General features: G+C 51.8%; 2 protein-coding genes across 2 annotated transcripts in view; one reads left to right on the forward strand and one right to left on the reverse strand.

Annotated features, from left to right (window-relative positions):
- Positions 1-371, forward strand: part of CAMKK1 (calcium/calmodulin dependent protein kinase kinase 1) — a gene marked incomplete at both ends in the record, with an annotated part of 60,354 nt that extends 59,983 nt beyond the window's left edge. Inside the window, one exon of the mRNA XM_082328091.1 lies at positions 299-371. Within this exon, the coding sequence (XP_082184217.1) occupies positions 299-371 (73 nt within the window). The remainder of the gene's footprint in view (positions 1-298) is intronic.
- Positions 372-16,752: 16,381 nt separating this feature from the next.
- On the reverse strand, positions 16,753-17,385 carry MIS12 (MIS12 kinetochore complex component; the record flags this gene model as incomplete). The annotated part of the gene is made up of 1 exon (XM_082327945.1): positions 16,753-17,385. The coding sequence occupies one exon, from the start codon at positions 17,383-17,385 to the stop codon at positions 16,753-16,755; it is 633 nt and encodes a 210-aa protein (XP_082184071.1).
- Positions 17,386-17,444: the final 59 nt, after the last annotated feature.

Below are 17,444 nucleotides of genomic sequence, written 5' to 3' on the forward strand. Positions count from 1 at the left end.
CTCCAAGAACCAGATACCTCCTTGTGATGCTGCAGATGGGAGAAGGGCACTCGGGGAAGTGCAAAGCTCAGTCCTCGGAGCACAGAGACCAAGCAAGTGTATAACCATAGCACTGCAGCACATCGAGCTGGGATATTGCCAAGCTTTTTATGTGGTACCAGCACAACAGGCTGGTTCTTTGCTGTTCCCTCTTAATATTGATGTTGACCTGGGTTGCCTGTTGGAAAAAACACCCCCTGCTTTATTTCTTGCATTGCTATGTGCCTGTAATCTCTTTATTTCCTTGCCATTCATGTAGAAAACAAGGGAGCAGAGAAGGAGGCAGGGACCCGGAGCTGCCCGATGTGCGTGAAGATGAAGCTACATCCTGAAGCTTCCTGGCTGTTGCAGGCTGGTCGCTCACGTGCTGCTGCTGTTGTACCCATCGTGGTGTTGTCTAGCACACATCTGCCCTCATCGCCAAGTCCAGGGCCTGCAAAGCAAAAGAAAAAACAAAAACAACAAACCAGACCAACCCAGAAAACCAGAAAGGATGAACAGAGCCGCAATAAGAAGAGCAAGTCCTCGGGCAGCGCGGCTGGCAGAGGGCTGGCTCGGCCCCGTGAGCGGCTGCGTTCCTCATGCGAGATGTCCGTGCGCTCCTCCGTGTGTGCCTTGCTCTCCACTTGTGCTTCACGTGTGGGCTTTGTAGTTGGCTGTCTTGGCTGATGAATGTGGTTTTATTTGTAATGCAGCAAACCAAACGTTGTCTCATGGGTTATTCGCCCCAGAGACTTTTTCCTTGCTTTTTTGCATTCTCTATTTCAAGTATCAGGAAAAAAAAAAATGACATCGGAGCCAGGTCTTAGATCAGAGGGCAACTGTTTTATTTCATGCACAGGTAAAGCACTTCTGTATACTAGGACACAGTCCTGCTCCTGTTGGAATCGACAGCAAACTTTCTATGGATATCGGTTAAATGAGGATGAGATCTTCCTTTTGGAGTGAGCACTGTCACTCTCTATGCCTTTCTTTCTCTCTTTTCCCCTTCTTTCCTTATCCCTCAGTTTTGCACAGTGTAAATCCTGCCAGCATTGATGGCTTTAGTCAGGGCAGTGCCGTAAAAGAGAAGAACTACAGGATATTCCCTGTAACGTGCAACGAGCCTTTGAACGTCGTAGAGATCTGGAGCATTGGGCTGTGCTGTTACACGGAAAGGCTTAGGGCACCGAGGACATCGGCTAACCAAATGCGCTCTTCCCAAAGAGCTGGGATTGCACTGCATCAGCTGCACCCGGTCCTGTGCGCCTGGACCTTGTTCTCAAAGCTGAAAAGAAGTGGCAGGTTTGGGGTTTATTTTATTTAAGGGTGATTTTCTTTTCCTCACTCATCTCTTAGCTCCTTTTAAAATTATGTACCTGATGCTTTTAAACTTTAATTTACTGATAAATGACCCAGACTGGGAGAGCTCCTTAAGATGGAAGATGTTGGTGGAGGGTTTCTAGACTAAGGAAAGCTACAGAACACAAAAGAGATCAAAACTCGATCTTTTGGTTTTTTTAAAGGCTTTAATTTTTAATTTTATTTTAAGACTGTAATTTTTATGCACGTGCTGATGCTGCTATTTTATCCATAGATTGCTTCTAAACTTGGGATTAGAAGCTTCATCTCTACAGTTTGACAGCAGGTGAGAGATTGCACTTAAAAGGGCAAATGCAGCTATTTCAGTGGCTGTTGACTATATGGACTGTGTGTATAATCAGGAATTTCACTCTTGCACTTGGAGAGTAAAAACCAGTGACATCAATCCATCAAAATATATGTCAATATTTTCCCTTGAGCTTTATGGGGTCTGAACTTGCCCCTGGGAAGCCAATGGGATTGGATTCTTATTTTATAGTACTTAAATAAAGGACACGATTAAATTTGGTTACTACATAATCATCTTACTGTCTTTTTTTTTAGGTTAATCCTGAGGGCTTGGGACTTTCAGTCCCCTAATTTTTTGTGCGAGGGGATACATGTGCAAGGATTGTTGGTAGTGACTGGTATACTGGTGTTCCCGTTCTGTTTACTGCAGTCTAGTTTGGTGGTTCCCAACGTTTTCCTAACCGGGCTTTGCTGCCGGTGCCTTCTGCTCCCCATCTGCAGCCTGCCGCTCCCCTTCGCTGGTCTTCAGCCACCTCGGTGGGATGCCCAGAAGCAGTCGCCAGCCTGGGCTCTGCCCCGCGTCTCGCCTGTAAATATTGGCAAATTGGGAAATAGTGTTGCAGCTAATGTATTTTATTAAGGAGACCTTTAATTTTTAAAGCAGGCAAAGGGATTGTATCCTGTAACGGTTACTGCTCTGGGCCTGTGCTCTGCACCGCTCACATCCAGGTGGTAAATCCTGCCTGCATTTGTGCGTCTGCCTGCACCGACCATGTGCTCAGCATCTTCCGAGGGCCTGTGGTTCCGCTTCGGCTGTGCACCGTGATCCATCCCGCGGGTTGGCACGCTCGAGCGTGTGCTTGGACGCTGCTGCCTCGTAGGGAAGGCTTAAGCACCCAGTGAAAGAGAGTGAAAATGGAGATGGGGACTTGGCAAGGCTGAGAGTGCAGCAGGGGCTCTGCAAGTGTGGGAGGAAGGACTGGCCGGGAGGTTTCTGCATGGGGAGTGGATGCAAGCGGCTGGGCTGCTCCTGGGGCAAACTGGTCTGTGCTGGGGACAAAGCGCTGGGGTGCCACCAGGTCCTGCTGCACACCAGGGGCCGAGCTGAGCAGCCCTGGGGCACCAGTAGGAGCAAACTGTCTGGCCTCTGGTTTGCAGAAAAATGGGCTCTCTCCAGCTGGTGTCCCCGGGGCTGGCCGTGGTGAAGCTCTGCTGCAGCAGGGCCGGGCTGCCGCAGCGGGGAGGATGGCCGCGATGTGGGGTGAGCCCCCAGCCTGCGCAGAGGGGTGGCCTCGGGACAAGAGCACGGCTCGGGAAGTTGCCTTAGCTCTGGGAGAAAAGGGAGTACCGGTAATCCTTATCCCCATGGGACTGGAAGGAGGTTGTAGCGAGGTGGGGGTCGGTCTCTTCTCCCTAGTAACGAGTGATAGGACGAGAGGAAACGGCCTCAAGCTGCGCCAGGGGAGGTTTAGGTTGGATATTAGGAAAAACTTCTTCACCGAAAGGGTGGTCAAGCATTGGACCAGGCTGCCCAGGGAAGTGGTTGAGTCTCCATCCCTGGAGGTATTTAAAGAATGGATAGATGTGGTGCTCGAGGACATGGTATAGATGGACTTGGCAGTGTTAGGTTAACAGTTGGACTCGATGATCTTAAAGGTCTTTTCCAACCTTGACGATTCTATGATTCTATGACTTCTGAGGTCTTAGCAACACTTGGGTGGTGCTCAGAGAGCTCTAAGACTGCAAACGTGGGGTTATTTATTGTGTTTCTAATACATGGTAAGAATAATTTAGAAATGGAGAAACACTTTGCTAATCCAGCCAGTTGTTGGGGTTACTCTAGTAATGCCCAAGGGGGTGGGAGCTAGCAGGGCAAGGCTGCAGGAAAGCTGCTCTCAGCCTCAATTAATGCGACCAAACAAACGATCATTTACAAATGAGCTCTATGTCATGTTCCTTTAGTGGTAGCTGAAGCACTGCTTCAGTTTTGGAGGGGACTGGGGGAAATGGGTGGGTTTTTATGATGATCCCAAAATCTACTTTGAAAAACTTGCCCCTTTTTTGCTGAAGGAAATCCTTCTGGAGCTGTTTCCACAGGTCCAGGGAGCAACCAGAACTGTACAGCTGGGCTTGTGTCATACCTTGTTCCTCCAGCAAATCTGCCAGCCTTGTGGGTTTTTCCTTTATACCTCCAGAAACCGTCTGTATTGCGTCGCAGACAGCAGCCTGAAAACTTGCGTGAAATGAAATGAAAAAGGTGCACTAGCAGCAAGAGAAACGCTCGGATTTGTTCAAAGGCTTGGTAGGACCCCTGCAAAAATACGCTCTGCTTCTCACTGAGCTGAAATGAAATCCTTACTTGTTTATGTGCATGTCAGGGCAGCTCAGAGCAACGCTATTTCTGCTCTGAAGAAAGGAAGAGACTAAAGAGAGAGTTTTTATTTAAAAGCAAACATCTCTGGCAAGCCAACCCTTCTATCCGTCAGGAAAGTCATTCTCTTTAGCTGGATGGCTAAAGTCTCGCTTCTCTCTGTGAAGGAGGGGATGGGGTTCGGCGTGGCAGGGCTCCTCCGAGCAGCGAGAAGAGCTGGCGTAGGCGCGCTCGGACGCTTTTGTACGGGCTCTGTATTTTTTCCCCTCCAAATCCTCGCTTGCCTGTGCTATTCCTGGAGCACCGGCATCCTAGGAAAAGAGATACTGGGATGCTCTGAACTGCAATTACTGGGCTCTGGTCAGCTTTGGCTGGCTTTTCCAGCTCGGGGATGAGCCCAGATTGAGAGACTGTGAAGGAAATTTCTCTTTAGGGGAAATAGCACATCGTTTTGATCTCCAGGAGGTAGATTTCTCTCTGTCTTGCTCAATCATTACCTCTAGGCCTTTGTCTTGGGAGGTAGTGCTAAGTAAAAATCCTGGTGTAGTCTCTCCTGACTGGCACAAAGTAATACTGCAGTGAATGTCTTTAACCCTTTGGGCAGGAATATGTCCCTATGAACGTCACGCTTGCAAATAAATGAGGTTTTCAGCTCTTTAATGATGTATTGCAGCATGTGAATGGATGCATGGGTAACCACTCGCGGTGTTTATAACTCCACCTCCCCAAGCTGTGCCCGTGCCGGGGCTCTGCTTTGGGCGGTGGTTTTCCCAGTGATGTATCCGTGAGAAATCGCAGCGTGGGCAGACATGGTGTAGCCGCGTGACTTAGCCCTGGAGCAGGAGCAGGTCTATGGAGCGGGTGTGCAGAACAGAGAGGATATTTGTAGCCAGCCTGTGGCTGGGTGTTTCCAGGTGTCTGTGCTGCGTAGAGCCGAAGGAAGACCTGGAAGCTTTGACTGCAGCACCATCTCTCCAGCCTGATCCGTGTAGGAGCCCATGCTCACAAGAGAAACTAAATCACCTGCAGCAGTAATCACAGCCCAGTCACACTTATTTTTTTTATTTTTTCAGTGCCTTGAGACACAAGAAGCAAGCTGCACAGCAAAAGGCTGAGCTTTCTGAAAGATCACGTGCCACACGTGTCTTTGACATGTTTTCTTCAGCATCATTTTGAGGGTGGATAAGTCAGGCCTGTCCTTTGCTGGTCATGGTGGCATCAGTTACATATCTTGTTCGTGTCATGTCTGGGGCCAACATCTCCTGTCGGATGGTGGTTCACTTTTTACGCCTTGCAGGTTAGAGCAATCTTTGAGTTTCAGAGCTGAAAGCGCACCTGGAGCTTTGTGCCGAGGGAGCGCTGCAGGTTCGCAGGCGCGGGGGGCTGCAGGCTGCCGCGGGCACCAGCACGGGCTGCTGCCCTTCCCCGCCGCAGGGAGAGGTTGGGGGGGTCGGAGACGGAAAACGTGGCAGCTGTAGGTATCTTCTTACATGTCCCCTGTGATTGATACGCCATGGGGGACAACCCTGATAAGTACAGGGCCTCTGGTGAGCCCAGCACGCTCTGGCCGCTGTGCCCCATGCCTGCCTGTCCCCTTCGGCAGGCCTTCCCCTCCCCTGCTCCGTGCCAGAATTTGGCCCCCAAGGCAAGCGAAATGGTGCAAAACCCTCTGAGGCTTAATACAGCCGCAGCTCCTTGCAGCGTGGCGTTGCTAACCCAAGCTGCGTTGTTTGGGGGTCCTAGGGAGAGTGGTTTGACAAGTGCAGCCCTGGAAAATATTCTTGGGGAATAAAACGGGGAAGGCGGGAGCAGCCGGCGGTCGGGCAGCGTCAGGGTTGGTCGTGGGAAAGCTGATCTTGTGTACGGCCGCATCCGAAGGGAGCCCGGTGGGGGGACAGCGTAGCTGCTCCATGCAAAATGAATTGCAGCTCAATGAAACAAGTCCCAGGCTGAGTTTTAATTCCTTATTTATTGCCAGACTTGCAGGGGGGAGCGGGTGGGAGGATCTTTATGTTCCTTCAGCACGGCTCTGTGTCCTGAAGCCATCAGCAGCGCTGCGGCAGGGGCTGAAGGAGGTTTTTCTCCATTTCTGCGGTGTGTGGCTGGGGGAGCTCGTTTGCTCTCTCTGGTTCGGTGCTTTCCCTCTCACATTTTGCCCAAGAAAACCAGGAGCTTCGTCCCGCCAGCCACAGGTGCTGGCTCTCTAAGGGTCCTGCCTGTCCTCGCTTGCCCTCAGAGCCCCTCAGCCCCCGCCGGCTGCGGCGAGCAACGTCCCGTAGCTGGTGCTTTGGGCTTTTTTACACCAAGCAGCACAATCGGGTATGTGAGCAGCTGTCGCACGATTGCAAGTTATCCTTGAATGGTGCAGCTAACGGGAGAGCTTCAGAACGCAGGCAGCAGGGATTGGTCTCTCCAGCGTTGTCTCTGGGCAGCCTGGCTGTGCGAGTTAAAAGGATCATTTATGGTCTCGGACACCTTTATCAGTGATTTCCAGGCACAGAGCCCACCCCTTCAGTGTTCTGCTAGCTGCTCGCTGTTACCGTTCCGCTACAATAAAAGGCAGTCCTTTGGGACGGGCGCTCTCACCTTTGTGTGGGGTGGCGATGGCAGGAAAGGCCCCGAGGGGACGGGGATCTCGGTAAGCCTCAAAACGTTTCCAGGGGAAGGAGGACTGCGCTGCAGTGCTGGGGTCCTGCTGAGAGCAGGAGCACGTCGGGGGTCCGGCAGCAATACTGCAGGCTGGAAAGCAGGTAGTTGGGTTTTGTGTGTATATATAACTTAGTTTGGGTACCAAACTACTTCACTTTACCAGGGCACGTTAACAGTGTTGTTTGCTGAGCAAAGCAGTGAAAGGGATTTCTTTTCTGGCCCAGAGCCTCCTACAGAAGAGCATGCTCTGATCAGGTCCCTTCCAACCTGGATTAACCTGGGTTATCCCATGGCCCTGTTACCCCGACCGCAGCCTTCCACGGGACGAGGGAAGGAGCTCGAGAGCTAGCCGCTGCCTTTCACCTCCCCCTCCTGAAGAAAAGCCATGTATGCTCAGAGTCGCTGCTGGCGGACGCCCAGGCCCTCGGGCAGTAACCACAAGCCATCGGTCAAAGCGTTCCAAAAAAATAGTGTAAATTCAAGGAAAAATAAATTGCAACTTTTGGGGATATAACGCGGATCCTCTGTGCCGTAATTTTGCTGCTGTTTCTGGTTTTTAGGCCTGTTCCGTTAGTATTTAAGTCTCTTGCTATACTTGATGTTAAATATATGGCTCTGTATGTACTCTGCTATAATTCAAGCATGATGTATATGCACTCAGTACTGTAATGGCACGTGGCCGTTACACTGTAAATATGTACCATGAATAGAGAGGCTATTTTTTGCATGCTTTTGTACTCTAGAACTGAAGAGAAAATGACAATAAAGTCCACAGAAATGACACTTGGCCTAAGTGCGGTTCCTGACGCGGCGCTTGCCGCTGCCTCTCGCGTCCTCTCTTGTTCAAGCCCTCTCTGTGCTTTTAGCTACAGCAAAGAGGTGCTTACGGGGTTTCCACCCCTCCTTTCACCCCTGCCCTTTCCCTGCTGAGCTTTTCCCTGGATGAAGAGGCTCAGGCACCCGTCACGCGTTGGTACCACATCACCGGCTGTGACAGCATCTTGCTGTGATGTGGCCTGTGAGGTTGTCTCGCCTTAATTGCATTTGCTTCCAAAGAAACGTGCAATTTGCTTTAAACTAGAGGGGTTGGCCTGGGCGAGAGCAAACTCTGCACGGTTATGGAAAAACCTGCAAAACCCGGGCTCGTCCGGTGCCACTGCACGGGAGCTGGACAGGACCGGTCGGTTGGTCCCGCGGTGCGCCGGGGCCTTCCTCCAGGTGAGGCATGCGGAGGCAGCGTGCTCTTCTTTCCTATAATACTGAAAAAGGGGAAAAAAAAAAAAAGTGAAGGTGTTATCTCATCACCCGTCATTAATGTTCTGCCCAAACAGACCCACGATGGGCCCAATAACCGCTAATGCTAAGCACGCCCGTTAATTCACGGGTATATGAATTGCTCGCACCCTCCGAGTCGGCGTGTAAAAGGGCCCGAGGTACAAAGTGCTTGTAGCGACCTGGCTCTAGGTCTTGTCTGTTCACCGCGGTGCCCTGGGCTTTATTTGTTCTCCTGACGCCTTCGCAGCCGGTTCCCGAGTACCGCAACGAGCTGCCCCGGAGGAAGAGAGCAAGGGAACAGCCGGGCTGCGCGGCCCCCGCGACAGCCCATCGCTCGGGTGGCACCGTGCTCCGTCCCTTTGGTTAAGCAAACCAGACTCGGCTTCTCATTCCCACCAGATGACTTTTTTGGCTTCATGGTCAGGGGACAGAAATGGGGAGACCAAACCCCTTCCAGCCAGGAGTGGTCTCCCATGCAGGTCCAGGTCCTCAGCTCTGCCTGGGCAGCAGAAGTAAGTGGAAAAAGAAGAAACTCGGATGCATCGTATCCTGCAGCGTGCTTTTCCAGCAGAGCTGGGCTGTTTGCTGTTGTGTTGTCGGGAGGGGATGTGCTGGGGGGGGTGAATACTCAGTTTGGCGGGATGACCCACGTTGTTTCTAGGTGGGCTTTGCCATTTTATCTGCTTTGGCAAACTCTCCAAGTGTGGGCGTAGCTTTGGAAATTCCTCACCTCCCTTCCCTCCCTCCCTGAAGAAAGCAGGAGCCCGCTTTGTGCCCTGAGCCAGCTGTTGTCTGCTGGGAAACTCATCCCGTCAGAAACGTCCCTGTCTGAGCCGATCCTCGCCGACAGCCAGCGGAGGATAACGAGGCACATCTATGCTTCAAATTAGGATGTTACAGCTTCATTTTCCCCTTCTGCTTGCAGCAGCAGACTGCGCACGGAGATGATGACTGGTGTTTCCCCGCAAACCACGCTAAGACAAAAACCTGCTATTTATTTTGCAGACGCTGAGCGAAAAGCACTTCGTGGCCCCGTTACTTGTAACAAAGGATATAGCAATTACCAGCTTTTAAGTGCAGCCCCAATTAAAACAGAGAGGGGTTTTGCTTGAATTTTATAAGCCATGCAGCTTTATTTCTCGCCTGGGAATGTTTATTCCTAACAAGCCCAGTCTTTGCATTTTTGTTAAGGGAGTGACCCTCCCCAGGGTGGCGATGAGGACGGACGGCTGTGGCTCTCCCAAAATCACGGCTGACTCGGCACTGGAAAGGGGGGGACGAGCTCCACCACCAGCCCCTGCGGGCTCAAGGTGGCCGCTGAACATTGCTTTAAACTTTTATCCTTTTTTTTTCCCCCAGTTGGGTTTCCCAGGTTGTTTCTGGCACATCAATGCCAAATCGGTGACCAAAGAGCTAAAACCCGCTTTGGAGCCGGGTCACTCAGTGCTGCAGCGATCCCGACCGGCCGAGCCGCGGCGGTAAGGAAGGTACCGTGTTGCTTTGTGCTACCGGAGAAGCGATTTGTGTGATAAGCTCAGAAAAACATGCCCAGATGCGCCCCAGTGCCATAGCAACACGGCTGAACCCGCTGCAACCGGCACCACGAGAGGAAGGAAAACCGCTCCGTAACGGGGACCGGCAGAGGCTCGGCTCTGCAAACGGGGACATCGAGGACTCGTTAACGCACAAGCACTTTTGCTGGATTAATGCTGTCACCTGCTCCCGCGCCAGGTGGGTTAACACCCCAGCGTTTTGTCAGGGAGTAAATAAAATATTGAAGTCACATAATTGCTTGTTCCCCGGGGACACGGCGTCCCAGTGCCGCCTCGGTGGGTCACGTCGCTGCCACCATTGCGCGTCCAGCCCCGAGACATGGTCGGTGGCGGGTCCCAGGCCAGTAAATGCCCCCAGCGTTTATGGTCGCTTTAGGATTTTGCTGGGGACTCGATCTGGGGTTTGATCCAGCCAGGTAAATGGCTTGAAAGCCGCTCCCCCTCATTTTCTCTTAAATGGGCTGCATTTCAAAACGGATTTCTTGAGCAGTAAATTATAATTTAGTGCTTATTATAATATTCATTAAGAACTGACTTCTGCTGTAGCACTACACCAAATACTAATTATTAGAAATTAAGGTGACAGGAGGGAATAATATTCTGAATTGTGTAAGTAGGAGTAATAACAGCCCGGGAGGGATAAGCCTGGCAAAGCAGCAGGAGAATTGCCGTTCTGCAGGGAAATGAGAGGTGACAAAATCCCCGGCTCAGCCGCCCGGGAGCCACGGCTGCCCGGGCTGAGGGTCTGCAGCGAGGCGCCGGGCTGGGGAGCTGCCGGGGGAAGGGGACAACGATGATCAGAGCTGCTGGGGCTGTGGGAGCAGCCGGCGGACGGGTGGCAGGCGTGGGGCCACCGGCTCCAAAGTGTCCGGGTTTGGGGCATCGCCACCCGGACAGGGAAATGAGCTCCAAAGGCTCGATCCAGCCTCAACATTATTTCTCTAGTTTGTTTGCTTAGTTTATTATTATTTTTTTTCCTCTTCAGGCTGACATTAAATTTCCTACGATGATTTCCAACAAAAGATGGGAAGACGTTTCTGCTGGGTCCCGTATTAGACGCCCGTGCGTGTCCTTACGAGCTGCAGGTTTGGGTGCTGGTAAGCAGTTGCTGCCTGCGCTTCGGGCACGGTCCGGCTACAAATGGGTGGCGGTTTTACAGCAAAAACCCGAGTCCTTAGTTACAGCCAAGGTGGAGTTGAACCAACCTCTGAATCACATTTTTGATTACAAGTTTGGCCGCGGGAGCCATGACTGCCACTTAAAACTAACTGCAGCGTTGGTAGGATGGGTGTGGAGGCAGGATGAACGGCCGGGGAAGCGCCCAAAGCCGCATCGGGCTGCGCGAGGGACGTGTTTTTTCCAGTCCACAGTGAAGGGGGAGTCATCAGCCCTCAGGAGACGCAGCCCCAACGGGAGTAACCCCGTTACAAACCTCGCCCTTTACCGTTATCCACGCTGCTCCGCACCAAGCTGCGCGGCTGCCTCCAAGGCTTCCCTCCAGCAAAGGCTGTTTAATCACGCTCCCTCTTTCCTATGGTTTAACTAGGGAGGGGAAAAAAGAAATCTTACACGTGAAAGTGATCCCTTTGTTGCCAAACATTTCCAGCATTTGTCTTTCCATCTCCTTCAGTAGGAAAAAGCCATTTACCATGCTCTTTTCTAAAGCAATTTCCGGGGAGGTCCAGCAAACACCGCCAGGAGCCGCCAGCATCAAGCCCTGACGGAGTTTCTTCGCTTGAGTAAATCAATGTTTTGCCATTAATGTGATCTGAACGCCCATTTTCTGTGCCCCATTTATTTTAATGCCGGGGCTGGGCTGCAGGGGAGAGCAGCACCAGGGCAGCTCTCCGTAAATCCCAGCAAGGTGCTCGGCGCTTTCACCCCCATCTGATTTTACGGCGTGTGATGTGCAAACGCATTAAGGGAGAGCCGCCGTGCACACGGCCGGGATAACTGCCATCACCCGTGGTGCCCTGCAGTGCCCGTCCGTCTCCCTGCCTGTCGATCTCTATTTTTTTTGGCAGGGGAGGTTTCTCAGGGCTGTGTTTCAGGAAGGGGGATGCTCTTGCTTAGTCTGGGCCAGCCAAAATACCTGTGAAAGAAAATTTTTAGCATAACAGGGGGTTTTTCATCATTATAATGGGATGGTGTCGCGTGAGCATCTCCTCCCTGGCCTGTTGGACCCTTCAGCCCTGCTGCAGGATGGGGACGGGGACGGCAGCCCCGAGCCACCGCGGGATTGCCGGCGAGGGAGGGAGCTGACCCGCCGCCAGCTTGAGGTGAAGCAATTAAAGCGTGTGGCTGCCACCAGCGTTTCCTGCCGGTAATTAAAGCTTTTAATGAGGCGGCATATGGTAACACCCCCCCCAGCCCCAGGCTGGCACTTTGCCAGGTATGGGTTTATTAACGGCTGCTAATTACACCCTCATTCAGCGTGTATACGTCGAGGAGGGCTGCATCGCCTGGCCCCGACTGCTCAAATTGGCTGTGAATGCTGCCGAAAAAATTCTTAATTTTATTTGTCTTTTTTTCCCCTTGCATTGGGAACTGAAGCCCCAGGTGTTTGTAGGGCATCTGGGGACACCGCCACCCCTGGGACACGGTGCCGGCTCCTTCCCTGCTGCATCCGACCCCCTCCTCCGTGCGCGGGGGCCGCAAATCCGGCTGCACGTCCTCCCCGCAGCTGGCGAGCGCTTTTTATTCCCTGGAGTGAGTTTTGCTGAAAACCCGATAGTCCCGGTAGCTGTAGCGGGACTTGAAGCCTTTCCCCGTCCCGATGGCGCATCCGGCTGCTGGGACGTCCCCGGGCCTGATGAGCCTCGGGGCTCCTGCGTGTTTCCAGACCAGGAGTGCATGTTATTCCGGTAAGAAAACCAGTGGTTTCGTTCCCTTAGACCCCAGCTCTGTTGCTGGGGTGTTTAGTGGACCAAGCACGCTACAGCAGGGCTGTTTGCCCCCTGCTAAAGTCTCTTGGTAATGTTTTTCAACAGCTGGTTATATTTTTCACATTGGGTCTTGTAAAGTACCTCAGTCCCAGCCTGGGGCTCTTTGAATCTTCCAGCTCTGCACAACCATTGAGAGAAAATGAGCGTTAAAATCAACCCCGTGGAAGTTCTCCCCTTTCTTTAAAAGCCAGTCGCAGGTCCCGCTCCCGCAGCAGCCTGGTGCCATGCTGGCTCTGCCTGCCTCGTGCCCGTACCGCTGTCACCGCCGGGACGTGTGCCGTGGCCATCGCTGCTCCCGTGTGCTGAATCGGCCCCCGGCGAGCAGGGCCAGGGCGGCCGGAGAGGCCAGGGAGGATGGGTCAGGCTATGTCGAGCTGCTCACCAGCGTCTGGACCTCGAGGGGACCCACAAATGCCTGAGCAGGCTTCGGGGCTGGGGATGCCCCTCCGGTACTGTCGGAGCCCGCAGCTGAAGGACGAGCTGCCGCAGCAGCGGGTGAAGCTGGAAGGAAAACCCTGTGGGCTTCGCCAGACGCTGTGACGCTGCGTGAGTGTCTGAGGTTACTCGGAGGGATTGCACAGGCGCCGGGAGCTTCCCTGGCAATCAGGGATTCGGGCAGCGGCAGCCCGGAGCGGGGCGTTTGCAGGCAGCTGCCTAACGAGCTTTTGCAAAGCGCGGTGGCCAAGTGCGGCGGCAGCGCCCAGGCTCGTGTCCCGAGGGTGGCGGGTGCTGGCCAAAGGCGTCTCCCGCGCCGTTCTCCAGAGCACCAGCAAATAATTTATTTCAAAATATTTCATTATGATGACTCGAATGAGAGGGGCGCAGGTGACAGGACGTCATTTTGGGGAGCAGGTAGGAGGGGGTGTTCACAGGAGGGTGCGAGGCCGGAGCGGGTCCGGCCCTGCCAGAGCCCAGAGCTCCCTGCGCGCGCCCGTTAGATATCCCGCACCGGGAGGGCTGAGTGTTTAATGTCAGATTTACTTATTTGAGATATTTACCTATTTGACGTTACAGAGGGTTTTGCTTTAGCAGCGTGATACAGCAACACACTGAAATCACAACCCAAGGGTCATGTAGCGATTGCGATGTCCAGGCGAATCCCAGTACAACCATCATGCCCAGTACTGGCGCTCCCTGCTCGCCCGCAGCTGCGATCGAGACCTTGGCGCTGTGCGAGCTGCCTGGCCAGGAGAGGAGAAAGTGCAGGGGTCTGAGCACGAATGAGTGAAAATGAGAATAATTCCTCTTCAAAGGCAAATCTAGCCCTAGGGCGTGCGAACTCCGAACGTCCAGATCCAGCTTTCTGCAAACACCTGCGTGGTCTCTCCTGGCAGTTGATGCCCAAAGAAAAGTGTCTCCGGCTCATTAAGGGTGGAACAACTGATTTATCTGAGGAGACACGTGGCAATCCTTGGTGCGCAGGAAAGTTATGGAGAAGGGGGAAAAAATAAACCAGACTTTTCCGCAGGCGAAGTCTTGGGCCAGTCTCGGGGTGCCCTCTGCTGCCAAAGGGGCTCGCGCCGGCCACGCTGGCCCTGCGGGGCCCCGGGGCGCTCGGGGCTGCTCCTGCCCTGGCTCCAGCGATGGGGCTCAAGGAGTTTGCTCCCTTGGTGCTACTTGAGCCTTGTTGCTAGTTTTGCCCTGTGACAGCATTTGCAGTTTCGTACCATAACGTCCGCACTGGGTAGGGTGAGCTCCCGTATCCCCCTCTCCGCTAGATCTCCCGCGGATAGCCATTTCATTCACTGTTTTATTGAAAATGTTATTAAAAAAGGACTTTCACAGCTTATTTGCACCTCACAGGTAAGCATTTAAAAAAACCAGCATTATTCCCACTCACAAAACAATTGTCCTTCAATACACTGCTCCCACCTACGCTACTGAACCGTGCCGGATCTCCCGGTGAGACTTCTTATTACTCTTTGGGAAGGATTATATTTGGCAACAGCCTTCGCTGTGTATCCCGCCCGTCCCCACGGCTAAAGGCTTTTATTCTTTAAATTGATTTTATGAACAAAAGTAAAGAGGAGAAATTAGGTTACAGGATTTTAATAGCAGTTGCATTTAAGGAGCCAGTATCTGCAGAGGGTCATGGCAAAGTTCCTTTTTTCCTTCACAGATCTGCTCTCCTCCATATGTCATTTATTTCAGCTAAATGGTTTTGTCTTCAGCCCACCAGCATTTAATCTCGGCTGAAGAGGAGCCTAAACAAAGAGCTCAGCGTAATAAATGTCCCGTTGAGAACCTCTATTAGCTGTAAATGGCTGTCTTACCTGTTCCTATTAATGATTCATTCACCAAAAAAACCCAACCCCTTTTTCAGAAATAAAGACCTTGAAATATCTAATTCAACGCGAGAAGCCAGGTCACCCTTCAACCCACCAGGGCCCAAACGCCAAAGCATTCCACCGCGATGCAAACCCCAGCTGCGCAGATGCTGCACCGTCGCATGAAGCCGTGCGACGCTCTTCGGGCTCGGGACGTCCCCCGTGCGCAGCACACCGTTATTCAGGGTGGTAGGCAGAAAGTGAAAGGTTTCAGGCACGTCAGCGCCACGTCCTCCTCCTCAGGGCTAACACAAGCTACCGATGGTTTTGAGGGCCGTGATGGCGTGACCTTACGAGATCTGGAGAGCGACGACCCCGAGCTTGCCCTGAAGAACCGGCAGCAATCGATGGGTTCAGCCCTTTGTCGAGTTCTTGCTTGTGGCTCTTCTCTTGGGGAACCGTTCCCGGGCTCCTTGGTTCCAGTTATCACTCTTGTTTCTTAATAGGTTTTGCAAATGTTATTCTTTACAGTTTAGCATGACATGAAACAATATCTACGCATCTCCACTCGATTTACAGAGCAGCGGCTGCTTGATTTCTGCAACAAAACTGATGGTAATGGCAGAGGACAAAGACACACGTTTTCAGCAAGACTCTACAGCGGCCATTGGACTAATCATGACATTTTCTACTCTTCAAACTTCAAGTTTGAGAATATTAGATAACACTTAAGTCCCTAAGTTGCTTCCTAAGGAAATAATTTTTACCTGATTCCCTGTTTTTCGGTCTTCTGAAGCCCAGCCCCCACAGGGGCTGACGTTCCCTACGCAGGCTAGAGCTCAACACCAGAAATGAATTCCCTCCGTGAGGATTTCAAGCGTGGCCACTGAGTCTGACAGGTCTCCAGCCACACATCGAGGCAACCTCCGTCTAAAGATACTGGTTTTACCAAGCTGATTCTGTAGGAAGTTTTGAGAAGTCGGAAAATAAAGAATTGCAAGGCGTATTTTATGCTTTTCATACTTGTTTTTATTGCAGTAACTTCTAAATTCTTCACAAGTTTAATGTCTTTCAAACATCTATGCTAGTAAAGTAGAAATTAGCATTGATATTTCATGCTACGTCTGTCCAGGAGGTTCAAAACCTGCTGAGGCCAAGGGAAAGATGCAGAGACCGTGATGCATTTTGAAGCAAATACAGATAGAACAAGGTTAATTAAGTGACTTCAAAGAACTCAAGCATATCAGCCAGTCTTCACAACATTTGTACAGGAAAATCTGATTAAACATGAATAAAATGAAGTTTGCTATTTAGTAGAAGGACGACACTGGACAACAAAAATAAAAACAAACAAATATATAAAGCAACACGAGCTAAAGTAGGACAAAGTGACTGAGTTGCTCATTTCCTCCAGTGGCTTCCACATCTTCGGGCTGCGGAGCGGCACGTTGTCCTTGCTTAAAGAAAACACACGCTACCTCCTACAGGCAAAATTATGTGGAGCGGGAACCCAGGCATTCAGAGACTGAGCTGACGTTCAGTATTGATGCAAACAGATCTATTTCTCATCAGAGCCTTGACAGCAGCGTCACCGTCGCCCTCTTCTCCGCGGACTTCCGAGTCCTGGGCTTTTCAAACGCAGCGGACGGCACCTTAGCCCTGATAGGGCGCTGCCTGTGCGGCACAGCTCCTTCGGGACGCTGGTGCAAAGTCCTGATGTCCTCGCTGACAATTTTAAATCAAAATAAACAAAAGCTATGTTGTGTTCAGAGTTAATGTTCACAAGGTCAGGAAGGAACATTCACAGCCAGGTTATCCAACCCCAAATGTATTCCCAATAACCACTTTCAGTTACATTTCACAGAAAACCAAGGCTTTTTTCTCTCCCTCCTTCCCTAGGGGGGTGCTAAATAGGTGCAAACTGACACAGTTCAACAGCTTTTATTGTAGATCCTGGCAGGATTAGAGGAGTAGGGACTGGGGGAGATGCTTCTGGAAAGATAAGCCCCTTTCACTTTAAGCAAGCTGTCTAAATGATTTTTGTTGCCTTTTCAGAATTTCCATTACAATAACTGATCATGCTTCTTTATTTTTTTGCTTTTCTCTTCAATATCTTTCAGCACACCTTGCAGTTTCTTAGAATTCTGTGTCAAGAATGCAAAGCTTTCTTTGAAGTTGCCGGTCCCGTGCTCCCTACAGATATTGTCAAGCCCATCAAACCACTGCACGATCTTCTCAAGCTCAGCCCGAACAGCCTTCTGTTCCTCCAGCTCCGCTCGCAGCGCCTGCCCAGCGGACGCCTCAGCCCTGTACTGCTGCTGCAGCTGATGGATCTCATCCTGAAGCGCCTGGAACTGTTCTTTGCTGTAGGGGTACTCCTCGTGGACCTTGTCCTCGGGAAGGAGCACGTTCTTAGGGATGTTTAACACCAGCTGAAGAAGCACTTCTTCCATTTTACTGAAGAGTTTATCAAAGTGCTCCTTCATGAAGAGAAGAAATTTCTCCGTGCTTTTCCGGATTTGGAAGGGGCTGATTTTACAGTCGGGAAACCCGTCCAGCTTCTTCAGGATGACGCTCTCAACCACCAGCATCATTTCGAAGAGGTAGTCCTGGAACGCGATGTAGACCCGCAGCATGCACGTCTGCGGGGTGAAGCCAAAGAACTGCGCTTCGTAGGCCATGGGATTGACCGACATGGTGGCGGCCGAAAGCCTAAGGAAAGGGGAGAGAAAGGCAGGCCCTGGGGCGGACGGGC

This window comes from Platalea leucorodia, assembly GCF_965183815.1.
Source record: "Platalea leucorodia genome assembly, chromosome: 16".
Taxonomy (NCBI): domain Eukaryota; kingdom Metazoa; phylum Chordata; class Aves; order Pelecaniformes; family Threskiornithidae; genus Platalea; species Platalea leucorodia.